Genomic DNA, 26,297 nt, shown 5'->3' on the forward strand with positions numbered 1-26,297 from the left:
TTTGACTCAATGCCCAGGCGTATCAAGGCCTTTATTACGGCCTGAGGAAGTTGTTCTGGATACTGATTTGTCAAGATCTATGCACCCAAATTGCGTGAAAATGTAATCACATGTCAGTTCTAGTATAATATATTTGTCCAATGAATACCCGTTTATCATCTGCACTTCTTCTTGGTGTAGCAATTTTAATGGCCAGTAGTGTATATAACGGACGCATCTGGCCGCAAGATTCATTGCTTTGATTGGACCTACGTTACAAGTCAAGAACTATTAGTTACCTCTTGCCGACAAGCAATGCTGAAAATAATAATAACTGCTTAAATAATCCGCCACCCAACCCCACACAATATTTATACTGCTGTCAATACTGTATTTGACCAGAGTACTGCTTGCAGTGGCTCCACCGAGGACGTAGTACTGGCCGTTTGGAATCAACATTGACAACAGCTTTCAGTTTGCTGAGATCTGGCGGGCGCATCTCGTGGTCGTGCGGTAGCGTTCTCGCTTTCCACGCCCTGGTTCCCGGGTTCGATTCCCAGTGGGGTCAGGGATTTTCTCTGCCTCGTGATGGCTGGGTGTTGTGTGCTGTCCTTAGGTTAGTTAGGTTTAAGTAGTTCTAAGTTCTAGGGGACTGATGACCATAGATGTTAAGTCCCATAGTGCTCAGAGCCATTTGAACCATTTTGAAGATCTAGCGGGAAGAGATGGCGGTAGTCTGTCATGTCGTCCAGATACAATATTTACACAGCTCGTTGCTGACACTTACGGCTGTAGCCGCCAAGGCTGGCTGTGCGTAGGTAGCGGCTGTAGTTACACACGCGCGAGCTCTCCGTAAATCATTAGAAAGTAATGGACGTGCCACTGTTTTAAAGCCATCTTGGAAAAAATCTATACACCCACCAACAAAACCCTGCATCACGGCAATTTGCCAAATATTGAAATTCATGGATAAATTCGAGAAAAGGACCTGTGCCCACAATCCTGCCAATAGAGGATTCTTCTTGCAACAAACGTGGTAAAGGGTTGGAGGGGGGGGGGGGGGGGGGAGAACGGAGGAGGAGAGGGACAAGCAGAGGTAGGCTCAGGTGGGGGATATGGACCGTCATGACACAGACGAACCCTAGAACGGCATTCAACCATAACTGTTGGTGTCAATCTGACCGCCACTAACAGGATCGAGACCTATTGCTGTGCACTACAGAAAGCCGCACACTGCGCCAGTTCACTTTAGCACTTCGCCGTGCAAGTGTCTACTATCCATAATACGGGTCAGCGGTAAACGACATACGCCAACTCGAGATCTACACTCAGCTTCCTGCAATCTGTTCCCGACGGTTTGTAATGACACTCTGGCCGAAACTTCTACGTGGATTTCAGCTTTTGTCATCTACCTGTTGTCAGAGCCAGTCGAACAATTCTAAGATCTTATCATTTTATAAGGTACACTCAGATGAAAACGAGACAGATGGAAAAAAATAAGTAAAGTGTTTATTATTTCAGAAGAAATCATCATCGCTGTTAATACATTTATCCCACTGTGGGACAAAATCAGAGAAGACATCGAACTATTTAGAGCATGGCTGCTAGATTTGTTACTAGTGAGTTCGAATGTCAGGCAGGTATTACGGAGAGACTTGGAGAACTCAAATGCGAATCCTTGGAGGGAAGGCGACCCTCTTTCAGAGGAACACTATTGAGAAAATTTAGAGAACCGCCATTTGAAGCTGGCTGCAGAATGATCCTACTGTCGCCAACGCACGTTTCACGCAAGGACCTCGAAGATAGGATACAAGATATTAGGGCTCGTGTGAAGGAATATGGAGTCTTATTTCTCTCGCTCTATTTCTGAGTGGAACAGGAAAGGAAATAACTAGCAGTGGTACAGGGAACCGCATTGCACGGTGGCCTATGGGATACGTCTGTAGATGTAGGTGAAGAATGAATTCATGGAAAAATGTTTGCGGTTGCCTACAGAACAATGATTCTACTCAGATGTAAAGTTCTTCGTCCGAAGCAAATATAGGGCCATGAATGTCTTTCTTCACAGCTCCAAAACTATGGAAACCGTTTGGGAAGGGATCGGGACTGTATGGAGGTTGTGTAAGGTCTTCCCAACGAAAGTTCTGCAGCGTAGTCTAAATAACCTTGGCAGTATGCGCGTTGTCGCTTTTCTTTGGACAAAGAGGTGCAAGCCTGCGTACAATCATGGTTCAGTAGGCAACCACAAAAATTTTTCCATGAAGGCATTGACCCTCTTGTCTCACAGTGGGATAAATCTTTTGTCAGTTATAGCGACTACTTTTGAAACAATAAACAATTTACTTGCTTTTTTTCACCTGTCTCGTTTACATTTGACTAGCCCTGATACAGAACTTCTGGAAGGACTTGTGTCTGCTCTTCTTATCATGCTGTTGAGTTTGGTAGTGACCGAACTACAGCCAACAGTTCCACCAGTCAGTACGCTACTTCCATGTCCGTTGTGCAAATTATTGAATTTGCCCAAAGCCCAAAAGATGGCGATAAGTCTTAAGTGCATGTCACAGGACTTGTGTCTGCTCTTCTTATCATGCTGTTGAGTTTGGTAGTGACCGAACTACAGCCAACAGTTCCACCAGTCAGTACGCTACTTCCATGTCCGTTGTGCAAATTATTGAATTTGCCCAAAGCCCAAAAGATGGCGATAAGCCTTAAGTGCATGTCACCTGACCATGCTGTGTTATGGTCTTCACCTGTAAACTTCCAGTAATGTTAGATAGACCCAACAGCTATCAGAATGCACGCCATTATCCATGTGTAGCGTGAAAGGCCGTTTCCATAGTCTGTCATTTAAGTGACGTAACAACCGACCAGTATTATCAACTGACTGGACGATCGATTGGTTTTTCGTTCAGCCTGTGTTTTCAGTCGAAAGAAACTAGGCTCTGTGGCCATGTCAGCTATATGAATATTTCCACTCACTCTCCCAGCTTGAGTGGGGTCACTTCGTGGTATCACATATTGATACCACAGTACCAGCATATCTCAGTTGGTAAAGGAACAGTAAGTTCCCGTTAGACACTGACAGCGGCTGTGCGGGATCAGGTGGCCCAATGGAGCACTGAGCCACGCCTCCAACAGCTTTGTACTTTGAGCGTCCTCTGCCGCTGCAATATAGGACGGCAGGTGGCAGCCGCTCAGCCCCATTGCCACTTGGAGCCACTTCTCTAAGGATGCTCTGACTCCATCGTTCGTGCCTTACTCTAGCGAGCCTCATCCGAGTGAACTCTATTTCTTGTTGCGTCATTTGTAAAGGGTCTTCGTATGTTTGGAGAAATAGAAGTTAAGTAAATCTTCTGTTTGACGTGTTAACTTGTTCGCTAATCATTTCTTCTCCTGTCTGGCTTTGCTACGACAACAGTTGCCACACCTCTATGCAAGGTGGCATCCTATATGGGCCATGCACTGGGAATGCAACGCCCACATCAATCGACAGTTTGCATTTTTGAATAATTTATTAGGGCAGTAATGGCAAGTACCAGCATTGATGTGAACAAATTTGCGGTTCATCGCGCTATACTAACACAGATGGCTAATGAGTGAGCAATCAGAAATGTACTGCATTGTGTAAAGTGCAAATAATTTTTTGCGGACAGAGTTTCGTATGGTATTTTACTCAGGGAGCCGCCGGTGGCGTGAAGCCAGCAGCGCATTTGCCCGAAGGTCGAACTTTACAACCTGCAGTACCCCAGGAGGTGCTAGCTCCACCAAGCCGGTCTCCAGTGGCATGGCTTTGATGCTGCCCGACAGGCAGGCGGAATTTCCAGCAGAACACTGCGAGGCAAGCAGAATGTCTCCCCAAAGTGAATAACGCAGGGAAACGCTGTTTCCCCTCGGTCGTGTCACCCTGGGCTCACAAAAGCGCCATGGGCGACATTGCCAGCAACGAGTGTACCTCCGCGAATCGCCCGCTCCATATTCTTTGAGCGTAGGATATAAGAGTGGAATGTGTTAGTTTAGACGCTGGCGCCAAGGAAGCGTCTCGAAAGCTTTCCGGACAAGCGGCGTCTCCCACAGGCGACCGCGGTTGGCTACATCGACGAGACGTAACCAGTGTTTACCGCGTACTCACAGTCGAGCGGGAGGAGCGCTCATTGGTGAAAAATGTGTTAAAATGATGCGACTGGACAGCCATAGCAGCGGGCGGCACGCCGTACTAGATTTTGATAGAAAAGAGGTACTTGCGTTTCTGCGTCCGTCCGATAAGGATGCTGTACCCTGTACTGGGCGATACGGAATAATCGCAGAGTAGCTGTACACCTTATCCGCAACTCCGGATAATTTCGCGGGACTGTGTCGCATGCTCTCGCCGCAATGGTTGCAGCGACATCACACCTGATCGGCCTAACAGCATGACGAGAACAGCTGTCTGGGAACGCTGTCGTGGAGCAGAATAGTAGTATACGCAACTGCGGCCATAGCACGATCAGCCTTGCTGTTCATATATGTAAAATGGGCGGCCATTGGGGAGCGAGTATCGCAGCACATTCTCGCGTTATTTCCGTGATTAGATTCTGATGGAAAGTACATGATCTATAATCTTGTGCTCTCGTTCAGTTAAGGGTAAGTGCCAATCCACATTGCTGCGTATTATAGTTATAGATTGGTGTTATACTCCTTTCTCTTTATTAAGATATTAATCTGTCAACACTCAAGAGGCGTCACCTCATTAATTCAGTTTGTTTGTATATGTAACTGTCATATGCAATAAATCTGATTATCTTTCCCAGTGTTTCAGAAAACACATATATCGACACACCAACCTTTTCCTAAAACCAAGTCACAAATTTTGGTGGGATTAACTTGATATTAATAATTTACATGCATAACTACTTTCTATGAGGCTAGCGACCTCACACAATCCGATTCTTCAACAGAAGCCAGGATTGCATAGTCAGGTGTCATTAAGCGCATAAGGATCGGACTCAGGGAAATTATAATAGAATTCCAAGTTCAGCAAATAGTTAATTTGCATATCGCCTCACGGTAGCAAAGGAAACTCTGGGGTGGTTTCCTAACTCTGTAGCCCACCTCTTTATATCGTTGTACACAAAGCTGCACACAACACATTTAATGTGAAACAGCTGGCTGACACAAGTCTCTGACAATTATGGCAGTTATATGAATGCTTTCACTCAGTGAGCTATTTCATTTACATACGTTTTCTGCCTTTTCGGTTGTACATGAGCCATAAATAAGATTGCCAACTTTTTTTAGAGACAAATAACATATCTTATTTTAAGTAAAGATAAATAAAAAATATACTTTTAAAAATGAAGTATTTCCGGCATTAAATGTGGATTTTTGTTTGGTTTTAAAAGGTTAATAACTTGTACTATATTGTAAATTCATGTTTTAATACATGAAAAATTATTTCATAGTTAGATTTACCAAAGCTCGTCTCTCTCTTCTCGCTGGTTCGCATCCATCATCAATAATTCTATTTCGGCAATGACTTGATTTGGGTGTGATGTGAACAGAAAGCATATAAGATGGAACTTTTTTATTGTTTGGTGACCTATTCACTTCCTTTTTAAGAGTATAATTTCACTTGTCAGAACCAATGTTTTCTATTTTTTGCAAGAAATATTTGTTATTTTCTTTGAATATCAGTGGAATAGAAATAACAGCCAAGCAGTCAGGTTTATTAAACCTTTACCATGGTTTCGACGGTTTTAAAACACTCTCCTTCAGGAGTTATTGTACCTATTAACAAGAGTACAACATTATGTGTGGAACAAAGATAGTAACATTACAATAAGCAAAATTACAGAAAATGATTACAAAAAAAATTTTTTTAGTGAAGCGTATTCACCTAGAATCATGTTATCTGTAGCCAATGTGAGATCAAACATGTTCAAATGTGTGTGAAATCTTATGGGACTTAACTGCTAAGGTCATCAGTCCCTAGGCTTACACACTACTTAACCTAAATTATCCTAAAGGACAAACACACACCCATGCCCGAGGGAGGACTTGAACCTCCGCCGGGACCAGCCGCACAGTACTTGACTGCAGCGCCCTAGACCGCTCGGCTAATCCCGCGCGGCAATGTGAGATCATTGATTCTGTCTAGTACATGCCATTCACTTAATCACCATTTAAAGTACATCATATAAAAATAATAGCCATGTATGGTAGGGCTTTGTCTTAAAACTTTTTAAAATATAACGTTTCTGTCCGCAGCTCGTGGTCGTGCGGTAGCGTTCTCGCTTCCCACGCCCGGGTTCCCGGGTTCGATTCCCGGCGGGGTCCGGGATTTTCTCTGCCTCGTGATGACTGGGTGTTGTGTGATGTCCTTAGGTTAGTTAGGTTGAAGTAGTTCTAAGTTCTAGGGGACTGAGGACCATATATGTTAAGTCCCATAGTGCTCAGAGCCATTTGAACCATTATAACGTTTCTGTCGCTGGATACAATAACATGTTGTGTGCCACTTGAAAGATTTGTATAAAACCGAAATTTAAATACAAAAAGGTGGCATCGATCCTAGAGAGCTTTAATACGCTGGTCTCCAACATTAAAGCAACAACGGGAATTTTGCAAGGTTGCTTTTATTTTGCCACAAAACAGTATAGTAAAGTAGAAAGAATGTAAAAAGTACAGAACGTAATCAACTGCAGCATGGATAAAGGTACACAAAAATGTTCTTCGTTTTTCCCTAACTTAACGGATTTGTACACACATTTTGACAACTGGTTAATGTGCTTACTATGGGGTGTGACAAGACGGAACGTGCTGTAGATGATGTCATAAATATCATGTTGAGGCAATAATGTCTATTCTTCCTGCAGAGCTGCTCACAAATCTTGGTGAGTGGTCGGTGGATGCTGACGTGACGTAGCCCGTCTCCCTAGTGCATTCCAGACATGTTCTATGGGATTCAGATTGGGAGAGCGAGCAGGCCACGCCATACGTGCAATATCCTCCGTTTCCAAAAAACTTCAACCACCTGTGCTCTGTGAGGTTGAGCATTACCTTCCATCAATACGAAGTCTGGGCCCACAGCACCTCGCAATAACCGCGCATGAGATCCCAAGATCTCCTCCTGGTACTGACAGCAGTTAAATCTTGCTGATTCACCCACACAACTTCACGAAGAGGTGTTCGAGTGGTCAACATAATCCTTGCCCGCACCATTAGGAATCCTCCTCGATATCGGTCTCTTCCCACAATGTTTGGAACCCAAAATCGTGTTCCACGTGCCCTCCAGATGTGAATCCGTCGAGAGTCACTCTCCAGACCAAATCGGGACTCATATGTGAAAAGAACACTGGCCCACCGTTCGACCGTCTAGGTGGCACGTTGATAGTTCCACTCTACGTTCCCTTCTGTGAAGACACGTCAGAGGTAAACAGACAGCAGGTCTCCAACAGTAAAGGCCACTCTGCTGAAGCCTTCTGTACACCGTTTGCCTCAATACATCACCTCAAGGGGATGGTGCGAAGTCAGATGCCAGTTGCTGTGCAATACTAAGGCGGTACCGTCGTGCCCTTATAGTCAAATAACGGTCTACTCTTTCTGATGTCACACGTGGTCGGTCCTGCCCTGGTCTCCGGGATACAGTTTCAGTCTCCATAAACTGTCGCCTCATCCGAGAAACAACAGAACGATTCACGTTAAGCCATCGGGCCACAGCAGTCTCCGATTCTCCTGCTTCCATTCTTCCTATGGCCCTCCACAGCAGAGAGCCTGTAGGTGTCTTCTCTGTGACTGTGTACACAGTGATTGTGGTTGTGGGACTACCCTGCAAACACTACTCCTCTTGATAGTTGCCCTGACATCATTGCTGGCATGGTTGTCCGTTGATTGGAATGCCATCTTCCGTCCGGACACGATCGTAACGACATCTGTTGACAGTTTGCATGATTATATCGTGTGTTACACGCAGGTCGGGGAAATAGCAGTTTGTGCTTTAATGTTGGACACTAGTGTCACGTTCAGAGCTAGTGAAAAACACCGACTTGGAGGTACCGGCCTTAAAAAGCCACCTATGATAGGTGGCGCTCCAGCGCGTCCCTTATCCGTGTAGCTGCAATGAGCAACGTGCGTGAATTCACTAGTGGATATTGTTAACAGAATTAGCTAATTATCTAAATAGTTGAAAAGAGCGAGAGTAGACCCGGTGGGTGGGGGGAGGAAGTGTGTTATTAAAGTCATATGGCTTATCGAGCCCGTAGGCTAAGGTAAACAGAGCAGAGTATATACAAAATGTTAAAATCTTTCTTTGAATTTCTTTACTTATAATAGTTTCGTAATACGAATCATCTTTGCAGGTACACAGAATATTTCAGCGTTCTGTTGCAGACACAAAATACACTATTAAGGAAACATGGACGATAAACTGGACTAAGAGCTACTCCTTGTCATTCAATAAAAGTAAATACCAAAACGGCAATAACGGCTAGAACAGAATGCAATCAACAATAATGATTTAACAGTGGCAAATGATCGAATGATTCCAGTCAGTAGTGAATGCACCAGACTGCGTCGACTGTTTTCATTCGGTTGCTTCCGGAACTGGTTTCACCCAAAAGAGTGAATGAATAGTCCCGCCCTTTCGGAGGAACCATCCTGGCCTTTGGCTGGAATGATTTAGGGAAATCACGGAAACCTAAATCTGGATGGCGGGACGCGGTTTTGAACCGTCGCCCTCCCGACGGCGTGTCCAGTGTGAACATACTTCAGTAAAACCTTTTATTGGTACAGCGAGGCGGAGCGCGTACAGATGTATATCCTCGTCCGCTTGGCACAGTCTGGCGTCGTCCCGTGGTGTCAACGTACAGCCATCCTCACACGGGAAGTGTTTGTCATAACGAAGTGCGCCATCCGTGGTGTCCGTTGTGGCTGCTGCACGCTCTGAAACAATCTGCTACGTCTCGTGGAACGAGCTGCTCATCGTGATTTGCGACCACAGCGCTCTCCAGCGGCAGTTCTTGGCTGCGTCCGGCGCACAAATCACACAGTTCCTTTACGAAAACGGACGCGCATAGAATAATTGCGCTTAGTCTACTAGCGATCGTCGAAGAAGACGGGTGAAAAAGATAATAGAGACGTCGATGGCTGGAACAGCGGAGTGCTGATAGAGGAACACAACATTTGCTGCAGAATGATCTATGATACGTACTGGGTGGTTATAATTAAAGTGTAGCTATTCAAAGAGGTCCAGTGTGGGCTATAATTATCGTACGGCAGAGAAACTTGGTAGATTTTGTAATGCCTTCATGTGGAACCTATTCATGGTGGAGTTCCAATTTTGGACACATTAGGAACGAAACGTGGACAGAAAGGTCAGACAAATGAGAAAGGCATGATTATTAACTGCCACTAATACAATTTGTTCAGTATGAACACAAAAGATGTTGACAAGATTTGCAACTATTAGCCAAAATTGGAACTTTTTTTTTCCAGTGTAAATCAGTTTCACATTAACGCACTAGAACATCTTCCAAGTTTCGCTGCCATACAGTAATTTCAGCTGACACTGAACCTTCTTGAGTAGCTGCTCCTTAATTGTAACTATACGGTATTAATACAGATTATTAGTTAACTGGATGGAATCTCCGTCACATCTTCGGTTTTATATTGAATGTGGCGAGAGAATAGTGTCTGTTGTCAGTTTACACATGCGCAATAACCATATTCTCAATGTTGTATTGACTGTCATGACTCTGAAGTAACCTACTTTATCAAATGGTTTGGCTCTGAGCACTATGGGACTTAACATCTGAGGTCATCAGTCCCCTAGAACTTAGAACTACTTAAAGCTAACAAACCTAAGGACATCACACGCATCCATGCCCGAGGCAGGATTCGAACCTGCGACCGTGGTGGTCGAGCGGTTCCAGATTGAAGCGCCTAGAACCGCTCGGCCACACCGGCCGGCCCTACTTTATCACATAGGTTTTCTAGATCGAGATCGCTTCGTAATTTCGTTGGAATGGAAGAGGAGATTTTTTCGAAGATTCTCACCACTACTGAAAAAGATATTTACCGGATGGATACAAACATGAGGGAGTACATGAAACCAAGAGACAGATATATATCTTTTACACGAACTTTGACAATAGCGAAAACTTCTAGTGTGTAGTAGTAGTAGTAGTAGTAGTAGCAGCTTTATTCGTCCGTAGATCTCTTTTTACAAGGATACAGGACATGTCAAAGTATTTACAAATTTAGATCAATTTAAAATAAGCTAATTCATATACACATATATTTACAGACTTCTAGTTAGAGACAATCATTAGATTTACTCCTGATATACAATACTTTTTTACAAATAACTTATTAAATAATGTAATGCCACATTCTTCACTCATATCTCACTATCAGTCACTGCACACACTATACACACATTGTTTCATAACACTTCACTCACTACACACACACGCACACACACACACTGGTGATCTCTGGGCCATTTTTTGTACCGCAACTTCCCATTTGCTATCCTGAAAAATAAAGTCAGCATCCCTCCAAAATGAGTGAGATGTTGAGCTCAGAAAGAGGAAGAGGTGTTACTATTGCGCCATGCATAGCTTGGGGGTAAGTATTTCTAGAAAGGAAAAAAAAGACGGAAAAAAACATAAAGTGAAGGCGTTATATGGAATGTTGGATATTTTTCATTATTATTATTATTTATTTGTATAACATTTTTATCAAACCCCTATCTTGTTTTAGCTAAGTAATCCTCCAATGTATAAAATATATTGCATAACAGGTACTTTTTAGCTGCCTTTTTAAATAAGTGTATTTTTGCAATTTCTTTAATCTCTTTGAGTTTTATGTTTATTTGTTCTCGGTAAATGGAAGTTGTCTCTATCTCTTGTTGCATGGTCATGGACAGAGCTGTTTGCGCAGTAACTGCCAATGTTAATTTTGATGTGTACAACTGACTGGTAAATGTATTCACATGGAGCGAGCAGTTAAAATCCCCAGTGTTCTGAACAGATCTTTACAATGTAGCTCGACTAGTATTTTTGGTTGTTATTCTTATGGCTCTTTTATGGAGCTTGAAAATTGTGTTCATATTTTGTGCATTTGTTCCCCAAAAAAGAATGCCATAGCTAAGAACTGAGTGTACATATGAATAATATGTAATTAAAAGACACTGCATGTTACACACTGATGATAGGATTCTAAGGGCACAACATGTTGATGGAATTCTGTTTGCAAGTACCTTTGTGTGTTCACACCACTTCAACTGAGAATCAATGTTCATTACTAGAAATTTTGCATTTGTTACACAGTCTATATGGGTGCCATCTACATTTAATTTAACATGGTCGTTTTCCCTCTTCAAACTGAGATTCATGGCATTAGTTTTCTTCATGTTCAATGTCACTTTATTACTTATTGACCAATCATAAACTTCCTTGAGAGTTTCATTTGCTTTCTCAACGGAGGCCGTCCGCAGTGGCCGAGCGGTTCTAGGCGCTACAGTCTGGAACCGCGCGACCGCTACGGTCGCAGGTTCGAATGCTGCCTCGGCCATGAATGTGTGTGATGTCCTTAGGTTAGTTAGGTTTAAGTAGTTCTAAGTTCTAGGGGACTGATGACCTCAGATGTTAAGTCCCATAGTGCTCCGAGCCATTTTCAGCAAGGAGTTCTCTTGTTTTCTCAGTGACTATAATGTTGCTGTCATCAGCGAAGAGAATTTTTTCGTCATGAGTAACACTACTGGGAAAGGCATTGATATATATCAGGAATAGTGTTGGCCCTCATATGAAACAGGCCCTCAGTTGTATGATATACACAGTGTAAAGGCTGCAACTACAAATGTCATTATCTGATATTTAGCTATTACAAAGTGTACCAAAAACGACGCGCTTTTGATAAATCATCGTTGTGACATTGCACTGAAGCGGCATACTTTCATAGCAGGCAAGTTATAACATTAAAAGCATCAAATATGGAAAGCCTTTAAGCATCTATACGTAATTTCCTGCTATTTTGTTATAACAAATATTACCTAAAACGGCCCGTTTTCGAGAAATCCCCAATGTCATGATACTTAGAAATAGTTTATATCCATAGCACGTATGCTTTAATACAAAACAACCAAATACGGAGTTCAACTGCATATGTCTTAATACAATATAGCGTTTCCTAAGTTCTGTTTGTGGCTTAAAACCGATACTTCATTTGATTCGATACATTCCTCACTATGAGGCAGATTCTTCCTTTCACGCTTCGCAATGCAGGGGAATGAGGAATTTCACCGAGGCCCACGTGAAAGACAGGCCGACAGAGTTAAAGACCTTTATTGGATACATTTTCAATTACATATTGATTTCTCGTGGACTCTGCACAGAGCCGAGCGTTCGTGAAGTGTGGCGAACAAACCGACTAGAGTGAGATCACAAGTTCGTTGCGAGACCCGCATTTCTTGTGGACACCGATTTCCACGCTCTGATGCCTCACCTGGTGAAGCAGATGAGGTTGAGTCTGAAGACTCCGTGCACTGCTGTGGCACCGCGCAGACGTACTGTGCTGGTGGTCAGCCGAGGCCAGCACAGCTCTTTAGCAGGCCGGAGCGCTGCGCCTAATGCAAGGGGTGGCGAATTAAGCCTGTCCACAAGATTCCGTGGACAGCTCGGTGGTATTGAATTTCCTACCCGAAGAAGCTTGTGGCTGCCTGGTAGAGGCTGTCTGACCCTATCCATACGTCCAGTGAGACCTCTCTCCGAATTCATCATTGCTGGGGGGGAGTCACCGAACCGTCCCCCTTGTAGCGTCCTCGGGTCGAATTGTTTTGCTGTCTGGCGGCGAAAGCGCGCGCGCACGGGGTACTGTTGAAATGTAGCGTCGGCGCCCAGTTACGGGAAGATGGATACTTGAAGGATACAACAACTTCTACTGCCGTGCCGCAGAGAAAGATTTTGCCGAGAACCCGAAAAGATTCTAGTCTTGCGTAAAAATCACTAAGTCGATCGAAGGCTTCTATTCAGTCACTCGTCGACCAGTCTTTTGTGCCAATAGAAGACAGCAAAAAAAGAGCCGAAGTTTTAAAATTCTCGTTTAAAAAATCATTCACGCAGGTGTATCGTACAGATATACCATCATTTGACCGCCGCAAAGACTCCTTTCCAGAGGACGTAGATGCAGGCACCCTGGCGTTGAGAACCAAGTGAGAGAGATGAAAACAAACAAGTCGCCAGGCACGAATGGATTCCCAGTTCGATTTTTAGAGAGTTCTCTTCAGGATTGGTCCCTTACTTTGCTAGCATTTATGGCGAAGCTCTAGCCCACCCCAAAGTCCCAAGCGACTGCAAGAAAACGTGGGTGACTCCGGTATAAAAGAAGGGTAAAGGAACAAAAAAATGGTTCAAATGGCTCTGAGCACTATGGGACTTAACATCTGTGGTCATCAGTCCCCTAGAACTTAGAACTACTTAAACCTAACTAACCTAAGGACATCACACACATCCATGCCTGAGGCAGGATTCGAACCTGCGACCGTAGCGGTCACGCGGTTCCAGACTGAAGCGCCTAGAACCGCACGGCCACACAGGCCGGCGGTAAAGGAACAGGCAGGCAAAATTTCAGCTCAGTATGCTCAACATCAGCTTGCTGCAGAATTCTTGATCATGTTCTAAGTTCGAATTTAACAAATCTCCTTGAGATGAAAATCAGTTCTGATTCAGAAAGCAGCGGTCGTGCGACACTCTGCTTGCCCTTTCTCGCACGGTATCCCGCGAACCAGGGCAACACGCAGATTCCATATTCCCAGATTTACGGAAAGCGTTTGATGCAGTGCCCGACTGTAGATTGTTATCGAAGTTTCGAGCATGCGGAATAGGTCCTCATATATATGAGTGGCTCGAAGACACGTTAAGTAATAGAACATAGTACGAAGGGTATCATCAGGAGTGCCCCACGGCAGTGTGATGGGACTTCTCTTGTTCTGTATACACATAAATGATCTGACGGACTCAGTGAGCAGCAATCTACGATTGTTTGCTGATTATGCTGCTGTGCACAAAAAGTGTCGTCTTTGAGTGTCTGTAGGAGAACATTTGGTGTGAAGATGGCAGCGTACTCTAAATGTTGCAAATGTAAGTTAATGCAGATGAGCAGGAAAAACAATGCGTAATGTTAGTGGTGTGCTGTTTCATACAGTCTATTAAATTTTTAGGTGTAACGTTGCAAAGCGATATGAAATGGGACGAACTCATAAGGGGGGTAGTAGGGAAGGCGAATGGTCGACTTCGTTTTATTGGTGGAATCCTAGGAAACTGTAGTTCGTGTGTAACGGAGACTGAATGTATAACATTAGCACGAAGAGTTTTTGAATACTGCTCTGGTGATTGGCTTCCTCACTGGTCCGATTAAAGGAAGACAGCGAAGCAATTCAGAGGTGTGCTGTTATATTTGTACCATAGCTTCAAACAACAAGGGAGTGTTATGGAGATGCTTAGTGAACTCAAACGGGAATCCCTGGAAGAAAGACGAAATTCTTTACCTTATTGAGAAAATGAGACAACCAGCATTTACAGCTGACTGCGGGGCGATTTTACTGCCACCAACGTACATTCCACGTAAAGGCTGCGAAGACAATAGAAATTGGGCCTCGTGCGGACACAATAGATACTCTTTTTTCCGACGCTCCAGTTGCGAACGGAACAAGAAAGGGAATGAGTAGGAGTGATACAAAGTACCCTCCACAAACACCATACGGTGACTTGCGGAATGAGTGCAGGGGTTGGACAAAAATGTGGAAACACCGCGAGAAATGCTTGCTTGAACATAAAGGCTGATGCTAGCCAAACCTGTGGTTGTGCTGTTCTATTTGACCTGTGCAGTGTTCTCAATATGTTGCAGGTGTCAGACTTGGTCGTAACAGTATTCTGTACATTTGGAGCTAGGTGAATTCAATCTTGCACAAATTTTTGGTACCTGTATGGTGAGTGATTCCGTAAACAAGGGAGCCTAAGCGTTTCAAGATGAACCGTATCGACGATTTATACCGCATACAGTTAAGCGGAAAGACATCATCCGCTAAATCAGAGCACAGACGAATGTATGCGTTGAGTGATCGTGAGAGACGGCCATTGAATAGGATTGTGAAGAAAAATAAGAGGACGACAGCTGCAAAACTCACTGCAGAACTGAATGTCGCACTGGCGAAACCTGACAGGATCTAAAGAAAGCGAAGGAAGCTACAGAAGTAGGAATTCCAAAACCACTCACAAATGATGCAAATGGCCATGACAGGTAATTGTCGTGCTGAGGACATAAACGTTGAACTGTGGAGCAGTGGTAGAAAGTCATTTAAAACTTCCTGGCAGATTAAAACTGTGTGTCGGGCAGAGACTCGAACTCGGGACCTTCGCCTTTCGCGGGCAAACATCCCCCAGGCTGTGGCTAAGCCATGTCTCCGCAATATCCTTTCTTTCAGGAGTGCTAGTTCTGCAAGGTTCGCAGGAGAGCTTCTGTAAAGTTTGGAAGGTAGGAGACGAGGTACTGGAAGAACTGAAGCTGTGAGGACGGACGTGAGTCATGCTTGGGTAGCTCAGATGGTAGAGCACTTGACCGCGAAAGGCAAAGATCCCGAGTTCGAGTCTCGGTCCGGCACACAGTTTTAATCGGCCAGGAAGTTTCATATCAGCGCACACTCCGCTGTAGAGTGAAAATCTCATTCTGGTGAAAGTCATTTGGTCGGATGAGTCTTATTTCATATTGATTACAACTTCTCTCCGAGTTTACATCCCAAGTGTGAAACATGGCAGGGGTTTGGTGATGGTTTGGGTGGTCATATGCTGGAAGTCTATGGGCTTCATGGTTACTCTGCAAGATCTCATTATTGTTAAGGATTATGTGATTATTTCGGCTGATCTGGTCCATTCCATGGTGCAAAGTTCGTTCCCCAGTGGTGACGCTGCGTTTCAAGACGAGGAGTGATTTTGTGAGGAGGAGGATGAATTGCTGCATCCCTCTTGGCTTCCACAGTCACTAGATCTCAATATCATTCAGCCTTTGAGGTCTACTTTGAAGAATACTGTGCCCGAGCGCTGCCCACCCCTGATACGCCCTGCTAAACGCGCAGGACAGGACAGGTAGTTGGAATTGTAGAAAGGGGCCAAAATGAGCGGCTGTCAGTTACACTCGAACATATATAACTTTATTTATTTGACCTAACATTACAGTACAAATCCTTGAACTTAGTTATCGGCTGAATACGCCACACTACCTTAAGCCTTAAGGGCACAACCACTTTAATTTTTTTTAAAAACGGCTAAAAGCCATTAACTCAAAATTCAGACGCCAAAGAGAATATTTAGAGGGCAGAAGGCCTCACGTTAAGTAAGTTCTACAATTTGGCTGAAGGCCCAAAATGTAACACTTGAAAAGCAACAACCTTAATTTAAAGACGGCTGAAGGCCCATGATTTAAGACTCAAGGTAAAATGAAAAAAAAAAAGAAAAACACAAGGCAGAAGGCCTTATCTTCAATTAGACTGAAGGCCCCAAACAGTCTGATGATCGAAAGACAAAGATTATTAATTTAAAAACGGCTGAAGGCCCCATGACTTAAAACTCAACGTAAAATAAATTTAAACAACAAAGCCTTATCTTAAATTAGGCTGAAGGCCCCAAATAATCTAATACTTGACAAGCAAGGAACTTTAATTTTAATACGGCTGAAGGCCCATGACTTAAAACACAACTAAAATAATTTTTAGTAGGCAGAAGTTCCAGGGCTTTATGTTTAAACAATATATTAATCAGGCTGAAGACCCAAACGTAAAATAAATTTAAACAACAAAGCCTTATCTTAAATTAGGCTGAAGGCCCCAAACAATCTAACACTTGACAAGCAAGGAACTTTAATTTTAAAACGGCTGAAGGCCCATGACTTACAATCTAACTCAGTGACACCAGTAATTTAAATTAACATAACGAGGTGGTAGTACAGTAAAACAGAATGGCAAATGAGATATGGCACGAACATGAGCCACACACGGCTCAACCCCTATCATCATTACCTGAAGTTGCCACTGTTTCGTAGGAAGACCGACAGAAGATTCCCTCAAAGCCCTACAGTACCTGTATTTATCCATTCTTGGACGACTGGAAGCTGTTCTGAATGCCTACATCGTGTAAGGCATGTAAATTTTTGGGTTTTTGTTGTTTCCATATATTTGTCCACCGCCATTATGTAGATGTAGATGTCGTGCTAAGCATTAACATAACGCCAGAGGCGTTTATCGGGCCCAATGTGTCACGAAGCGCATGCGTTGGTGCATGATATGTGGATCACCGTGCCGCGATATTCCCCTTTATCGCGCAGCCGCGTCGGTATGAACGGCTTTATTTCTGTCTTGAAAATAAGCTCGCATAAGGATGAAACTGTAAACAAAATTTTCCATAGGGATGTAAGTACTGGAAAATCAGTTTGTTAGCGTTGTGTCAAGTTGGTGTAAGACTTTCTACGAGGGTCACTCCAAAAGAAATGCACACTATTTTTTTTAATCCATCTTTAATTCTACATGTTTGAAAGTTTTACAATGTGTAGATACATTCTTTAGGAACAATATTTTCATTTCTCCACATAATTTTCATCCCCCTCAACTGCCTTACGCCATCTTGGAACCAGCGCCTGTGTACCCACACAGTAAAATTCTGGACTAACCTGTTAGAGCCACTGTTTGGCAGCGTGCACAAGGGAGTCATCATGATCAAACCTTGTTCCACGAAGAGAGTCTTTCAGTTTCCCAAAGAGATGATAGTCACATGGAGCCAGGTCAGGACTGTAAGGCGGGTGTTTGAGAGTTTTCCATCCGAGTTTTGCGATCGCTTCCATGGTTTTTTGACTGACATGTGGCCGTGCATTGTCGTGTAACAGCAAAACATACTGCTTTCGCCGATGTGGTCGAACGCGACTCAGTCGAGCTAGAAGCTTCTTCAGTGTCGTCACATATGCATCAGAATTTATAATGGTTCCACTTGGCATGATGTCCACAATCAAGAGTCCTTCGGAATCGAAATACATCGTAGCCACAACTTTTCCAGCAGAAGGTGTGGTTTTGAATTTTTTTTCTTGGATGAATTTGCATGATGTCACTCCATTGATGGCCACTTCGTTTCTGGTGCAAAATGATGAAGCCATGTTTCAACACCTGTCACAATTCTTCCAAGAAATTCATCTCCACCGTTCTCGTACTGTTCCAAAAGTTCGCTGCAAACCGTTTTTCTCGTTTCTTTGTGAGCCACTGTCAACATCCTGAGAACCCACCTGGCACAAACCTTTTTTAACGCCAACACTTTCAGTATTCTGCAAACACTCCCTTCCTCTATCCCAATGTAGCGTGACAATTCTTTCACTTTGATGCGTCTGTCAACAGTCATCAATTCGTTAACTCTCTGCACATTGTCTGGTGTGTGTGCAGTATGAGGGCTGCTGCTGCGAGGTCAATCCTCAATATTTCCGTGCCCGCTTTTATCATGTAACCTGCTTGCCCACCGACTAACTGTACTGCGATCGACAGCAGCATCTCCATACACCTTTTTCAACCTCTTGTGGATGTTTCCCACTGTCTCGTTTTCACAGCACAGGAATTCTATGACAGCACGTTGCTTCTGACGAAAGTCAAGTGTAGGAGCTAGAGTTGTGGCGATTCGTGAATGAGTCGTTCATTTGAACGACTCGAAATAAAGAATCGTAAGAATCGAATCGTGATACGGAAGAATCGTGGTTCAAAAGAATCGTAAGAATCGAATCGTGATACGGAAGAATCGTGGTTCAAAAGAATCGTAAGAACGATTGAGTGTTTCCGAGTCGTGACGATTCCAAGTTCCAACGATTCATCGATTCTTAGTACGCTATGCTTCGAAGGTTGGTTGGTTGTTTGCTTGGGGAAGGAGACCAGACAGCGTGGTCATCGGTCTCATCGGATTAGGGAAGGATGGGGAAGGAAGTCGGCTGTGCCCTTTCAGAGGAACCATCCCGGCATTTGCCTGGAATGATTTAGGGAAATCACGGAAAACCTAAATCAGGATGGCCGGACGCGGGATTGAACCGTCGTCCTCCCGAATGCGAGTCCACCAGTGTCGAACCACTGCGCCACCTCGTTCGGTATGCTTCGAAGGCAACTTCCGAATTATGCCGAGTCGTGCCGAATGATTACGACCGCCAGATGGCAGTCAAGTGGAGGATGCGTGTGAACAAAGGAAGCTCGGAACGAACAAACGAAGTTAGTGGGCCGTAATATTACTCGTGAAAACCAAGCTGACAGTTGGCGGTGGCTGACGGGAACGAGCGTAAACGCATTTCCCATTTACCATCGCTACCATTAGCCACCACTCCGACGTCAGCTTAGTTTGCGCGAGTAATACACGAACTAGTGATGACAGAAACGATATTCAGCGAGTACACAGCTCCCAATACACAAATTAAAACCAAGAAATCCAAGTATTATGAATAAATACATACCTCTTATCTATTGCAGATGTTATGCAAAACACACACACACCTTCTTTACGCACGAGCAATAGCACTTGGATTATGTATTATATTTCGCGATCTCGAAAACGGCCCTAACGATTTGGATGAAATTTTGTATTTAGACTGGTTTTTGCTTTTTGAGTTCACCTACATAGTTCCATTCTTTCGTAAAAAGTAAATTTTACACTATTTATGTCCTACGTAGTTCCATTCGTAAAAACGCAATTTTATATTATAAAAACGCTATTTCACATGTTTTTATAACGCCAGCTCGTAAAACTTTGTTAGTACGTATTCAATGTAGTTAAGGTTTTGGTTTTTATGCTTATCTGTATATAGGTGTCTTTCCTTACAGCACGCGATTTTACACAAAAGAATTTTTTAAATAAAAACGCGAATTTCGTGTTTCTTGGGAACGGCTTCAACAGTTTGGACAAAATTTTATATTTAGATACGGATTTTGATTTTAAAGTTTATCCATATTGGTGTGTTTCCTGAAAAAACTCTATTTTACACAATAAATATTTTATATCGCAATTTCGTAAATCTTTGTTACTATTGGATGTTACAGTAGTCGTGTATCAAAATTTTGTGAGATGGCGGTATAACATTATCTGAATACGAACACGTTGGACTTACCGTACATCCAATAGTAACAATCATCCTACATATGTTTTAGGTTAGACATGGTTTCCTCTGATCGCTGGTATCTCGGAAATGATAATTTTGCACCACCTTTCGCATAAATCGACTCCTCTTTCCTGGCATACTGAAATAAAACAATAGATGCAATCAAATCAAACGTGACCTTTCATCAATTAAGGCATTACACGTATAAGTCGAGAATCACACTTGTAACGTCATATGCATGTTTACTCATAAATAAACTATTTCTGGCATATCTAATCATGACACAGTTCGATTCTAACCCCATTGACACTTTCAGACATGTCCTGCCATCTGTGAGTAAGATGTAGAACTTTTTGCATTCCGTAAGAATCGTGCCATCGCAGACTAGAATGAATCGTGAAAGAATCGTGAGTGAATCGTAGGAATCGATTCGCAATGTGAGATTGAATCGTAGGAATCGAATCGGGAAAAATAATCGTGTTGCCCTTGCCCAACTGTAGTAGGAGCCATCTTGAAAACATGCTGTGATGGCGCCACTCACGGGAACAGGTTGGAAAGTTGGAAAACAAGCGGGAAGGATGTATCTACACACTGTAAGACTTCCACACATGCAGAATGAAAACTGTGTTTTTACAAAAACAGTGTGCATTTCTCTTGGAGTGACCCTCGTATTTCCGCCAGTGTATGCTGCATGCAGTGCGATGTCGGTGCGCAGCGCGAGCCGGTGCTGCGGGTGCTGGGGCTGCGGACGGCGAGCTCGTTCTGCTACCTGGCGGCGTGCCGGCTGGGCCGCGTGGGGCTGTACGGCGGCCGGCTGGAGCCGCTGGAGGAGTACGTGCTGCCGCTGGGGGCGACGCGCCGCCGCCGCCTCGCGCACACCTGGCTCACGGACGCACTGCACCTGCCCGACGCCGCCGCCGTGCTCTACCTCGCCTCCGACCGCAGCCTGCTCCTCTACGACGCCTCCTGGTGAGCTCTGCCACACACTGACCGTCTTGCTCCGCTCTTTCTGTGCTCTCTACGAGGAGCGTTCAGTAAGTAGTGCCACACTTTTTATTCTCGGCCACTTTCGATTTAAAAAGCCAGAAATTTGTTATGAGACATCGTGGAGTATTCCCGCTTCTGTCTTTATAGTTTCATGAGATTCCGATGGGTGGCGGCGCTATAAGTAGCCTACAAAATGGCGGCTGTAACGGACGTGCGTTCCAAGCAGAAAGCTGTCACTGAGTTTCTTTTGGTTGTAAACCAGAGCATCGTAGATGTTCATAGACGCTTGCAAAATTTCTACGTAGACCTAGAAGTGAACAAAAGCTGAGGGAGTCTTTGGGCGTGGCGTCTGTCATCATCGTAAAAATGTGGCGCAAACATGTTCGATCTATCTTGCCGGCCGGTCGCACACAGCTGTGACACGTGCAATGTTGGAACGTGTGGACACTCTCATTCGAGGTGATCGACAGGTCACAAACAAATACCTCACCGCATAACTGGGTGACTCAGTTGTTAATGCTGACACAGTCGTCCTTCAGCCGGGGTTCTCAAAGCTGTGTGCTCACTGGGTTCGTCGCAGCCTAAAGCCGTCGGCACACGGACCGTGCAACCGAACGTTGAGCGTCGAGCGTGCCAAGTTTCTGACGTCATAGCGTGGAATAGCACGTTCGGGAGTCTTTCCGAAAGAGCAGAGCAATATCTAGCATGTCAGATATTCTGAGCGTGCGTCTGAGCGTTGACCGATGACATGACACAACGCCACCTACGTCACACGCACGCCATCTCCCCTTCAGTACAGAGTTGTGAGTCGCCATATTTGCATTCATTTCAAGCTTATACATATAAATGCCTTTTCTGGGCACCAGCAAATTGAGAAGCACTGGAAAACCCGTTGTTAACTGTGTGATTCGTTCCAATAAAATAATGAGAAACATCATATCCGTGGCAAAAGAATTATTGTAACTATGAGAGTATGCTATTTGAAGGCAGCGACACACTGAAGATCCACCCAAAACGCATTGTTCTTGATAAAATTTCTTATAGTTAAATTTCAATTAGTGACATATCTACGATTAAGGTTTTCAGCAAGTGCTAAGATGGTACGATAGAGTATCAATCGCGTGTTTTTGGGTTAGCGAAGTGAGTAGTGTCACTAATCTGTATGAAGTAGCATATGTGGACAGTGGTTCGCGGCTCGACACTTCCAAAATTTTTTCCTACCATTTGCGTTTTTATTACGTTCTGATACTTCGTTATTAGTTTAATATAAGTATATACTATTATATTTGATGTTATTTAAATATAAGTTTAACTTTTTCTGAGGGGTGACTTTGTTCGATTGGCTTAATCTATAGGACAGCTTGCGCTACTTGTATAAAGATATTTTGCTGCTTTTTCTTTTACGCTTCGTAATTCACATGTTGCAAAGATTCTGCTTCTGGGTAGGAACAGTGATCAAGTAAGGCTGACCTTGAGGTTTTACTAAAATGAGGGAATGATGAAATAATATTTATCTTATATGGAGAAGTATTGGAAATTTGTATCGCACTGTTTGTAATGGAACTTTTATAAGTCTGTGTCCTTTTTGATTGGACAAGGTACTTTCCTTTTCGTGGACGATGGAGGAAATGTGCGTTTTAATAGAGCTAATGTGGGAATTTTACGCGCGGCCGTTTCGTTAACAGTGTGATTTACGAACTAGAAACATCCCGCAACTTCCGCTGGAGTGAGTTGTGCTCGCGTATACCACGTTGGGTTCAAATGGTTCAAATGGCTCTGAGCACTATGGGACTTAACATCTGAGGTCATCAGTCCCCTAGAACTTAGAACTACTTAAACCTAACTAACCTAAGGACATCACACACATCCATGCCCGAGGCAGGATTCGAACCTGCGACCGTAGCAGTCGCGCGGTTCCGGACTGAGCGCCTAGAACCGCTAAACCACCGCGGTCGGCTACCACGTTGGAGCCCACGTACCGTATGCACAAGTCGCATCATTTCTGAGCGTTCAGCAGCACGTTGAACTTAGCACGTTCAACGTTGACGGTCGGCAGCACGGCCTGTGTGCCGACGGCTTAACAGAAGACGATAAAGAGCAACGAAGGACAATCTCTGCGGAATTGATTGCGCATTACGAGCATTTTGTCGAACATCGTCAAAGGTGATGAAACATGGGTTCATCTCTTCGAACCGAAAATAAATCAGCAATCCACGGAGTGGCGCCACATTATCTCTCCTCTGAAGAAAAAGTTCAGTGGTGTATCCTCAGACGGTAAGTCATGGCGACGGTCTTCCGGGACTCTGAAGCGGTTATTTTGTTCGATGTCCTCCCTCATCGTGAAACGATGGACTCTGAACTGTATGGCGCTACCCTCAGCAAATGTAAGAAACGATTTTCGTTACCACAAAAATTCAGACGAACTTCTCCATGACAACACAAGGCCTCACTCATGTCTACCCACCGACAGGAGCTCACAAAACTTCATTGGACTGTTCTTCATCCTCCTTACCGCACAGATCTCGCACCTTCCGATTTCCATTTGTTTGTTCCAATGAAGGATGCACTCCGCAGTAAGCGGTATGGATAATGGCGAGGTTATTGATCCAGCAAGATGTTGGCTCTGACATCGACCAGCTGAGTGATACAATGCGGACATGTAGGTTCTCTCAGTAAGGTAGCGTTAGAGGCATTGCACTGAACGGAGATTACGTTGAAAAGCAGAGTTTTGTTGCCAAAAGAGTGCGGAGTGCGCCCCAAATTCATCTACATACATTACCTAATTAAAACTATCATAGGCCGGCCGCGGTGGCCGAGCGGTTCTAGGCGCTTCAGTCCGGAACCGCGCGACTGCTACGGTCGCAAGTTCTAATCCTGCCTCGGGCATGGATGTGTGCGATGTCCTTAGGTTAGTTAGGTTTAAGTAGTTCTAAGTTCTAGGAGACTGATGACCTCAGATGTTAAGTCCCATAGTGCTCAGAGCCATTTGAACCATTTGAAAACTATCCAGATACCTGTTAGTATTAATGTAAGGTGTGTCCACCCTTCTCCTGACGGCTTGAACTTTGCTGGGAACACTTCCAGTGAAGTGTCTCAATGTCTGTGAGGAAATGGCAGCCCATTATTTCTTTGGAAACCAGAGAAGTTTGGAAGCTGGGATCCTGTTCGAAGTCGAAGTTCAGATCCCAAAGGTATTCCATTGCGTTCAGGTGTGGACTCTGGGTATATTGGAACTATGAACAAAACCAAACTGCTTCCAGGAAAAAATGTGTTGCATTACTTATCGAACGCCCCTCGTACATCTACATACAGTAGCTGATTAAAACCGTTCGGACACCTATTAGTGGATATTAAAATGATGTGCATCTACCCTTCGCCTCACGGCTTGGACTCTGCTGGGGACACTTCCAGTGAGCTGTCTCAATGTCTGTGAAAGAATAGCAGCCCATTATTCCTAAAGAAACCAGAGATGGTTGGACGTTGGGATTCAGTTCGAAGTCGCCATTCTAACTCATCGCAAAGGTATTCCATTGGGTTCAGGTCTGGACTCTGGGCAGGCCAGCCCGTTCCAGGAATGTTATTGTCCATAAACCAGTACCTCGCAGATGCTGCTTTATGCCAGGTTCCATTGACAAGCTGATACAATCATCGTCTCCAGACTGTTACTCTACTTTACGCAGTACTCAAGGCTGTAAAATCTGTTCACTTCATACCGCACTTAGTGTTGTTTTAAGGGAAATAAAGGGACTACGGTCTAAACACGAAAACATCCCAAACTAGATGTTGCACTTATTATGCTTGCACCTTCACTACTTATATTTTGCCTTTTTTTTCATAGTTTAGTACACCTTCTTCCTGTTTTAATGCTTGATCTGTGTTCAGTTTTTGACTAGCTATCCACTGGACCACCTTACCGCTGACTCTGAGGGGGTGCGATGGGGAGGTTCCCTTGTAAGTGTATTCTTATCATGACAGGGGCTTTCCTCGCCACGTAATAAATTTGCGCAGAGTCTAACGATTTTTTACATTCTGATACATCACTCGATTATCCAACATACTAGGAATGTTATTTAATTACTTCATCTTCAAAAGATACCTGTGAAGAAGATTCCTTTGTTGTCCGATGTAGCAACAGTTGTGGAATTGGTGTCTTCTGTGTTGGGCAAAAATGTTATTTTTTTTTATGTTTAATTATCACAGCCGTGTGGCATTTTCGTTTTCCGCGACATCGGTCATGGCTTATCAAGTAGGTAGGGAATTCTATACCAGTTTTCTATTTCCCGTGTTAATAAACTGGTTTAGCTCGAAGTATAGAGAAAATATCTCAACGTTATTGTGTAAGTACACGAGGTCTTCCTGCAGAAGGTCATGTCTACTGCTGTATACTAGCCATTTGGTACGCAAAAAAAAAAAAAAAAAAAAAAGAAATATCAATCTTAACCAAATATTTGTAGGTTACAAGAGAACAGTAGCTCAGCAATCCCGTAATGTGGTGTTCAATAATTAATATTCCTCTTAGGGTTTTACAAAACCTCGAAAATGTCAAATGTTGCATCTTTATTTTGACTGCCATTTTTTATGACCTCTCCGTTCTGAATGGAAGCAGTATGGTCCAAAACAAGAAAAAAAGTCCCATAAACATGGCCTCTAAACTGCTTACTTTAAGAGCTATGAACACTTGCTTACTGGTTTAGCTCGAAGTATAGAGAAAATATCTCAACGTTATTGTGTAAGTACACGAGGTCTTCCTGCAGAAGATCATGTCTACTGCTGTATACTAGCCATTTGGTACGCAAAAAAAAAAAAAAAAAAACATCAATCTTAACCAAATATTTGTAGGTTACAAGAGAACAGTAGCTCAGCAATCCCGTAATGTGGTGTTTAATAACGTGCTTACTTTAAGAGCTATGAACACTTGCTCATCTTCACTGCTGTGAAATACATCAATTGAACAAGTGCTTGTAGCTCTTCAGGTATGCATTTTAGAATCCATCTGTAACGGACATTATTTTCTTGTTTTTGTCTGCACTAAATCCTCCCAAAATAAGGAAAGCAAAGAGATTGCAGTAGAAGAGATGGGTTCCACAGTATCGAAGATGAACAAGTGCTCGTAGCTATCGGGTATGCATTTTAGAGCCCATGTTTATTGGGAAATTTTTTCTTGCTTTGGTGTAAGAAACTTGTTTCAAAGTTTGTAAAGG

The 26,297-nt window shown here is 43.7% G+C and overlaps 1 protein-coding gene across 1 annotated transcript in view; it reads left to right on the plus strand.

Annotated features, from left to right (window-relative positions):
- LOC126088265 (uncharacterized) overlaps positions 1-26,297 on the plus strand; it is a 178,243-nt gene that overhangs the window by 113,697 nt on the left and 38,249 nt on the right. Inside the window, exon 4 of the mRNA XM_049906395.1 lies at positions 20,825-21,078. Within this exon, the coding sequence (XP_049762352.1) occupies positions 20,825-21,078 (254 nt within the window). The remainder of the gene's footprint in view (positions 1-20,824; positions 21,079-26,297) is intronic.

This window comes from Schistocerca cancellata, chromosome 6, assembly GCF_023864275.1.
Source record: "Schistocerca cancellata isolate TAMUIC-IGC-003103 chromosome 6, iqSchCanc2.1, whole genome shotgun sequence".
Lineage (NCBI taxonomy): Eukaryota > Metazoa > Arthropoda > Insecta > Orthoptera > Acrididae > Schistocerca > Schistocerca cancellata.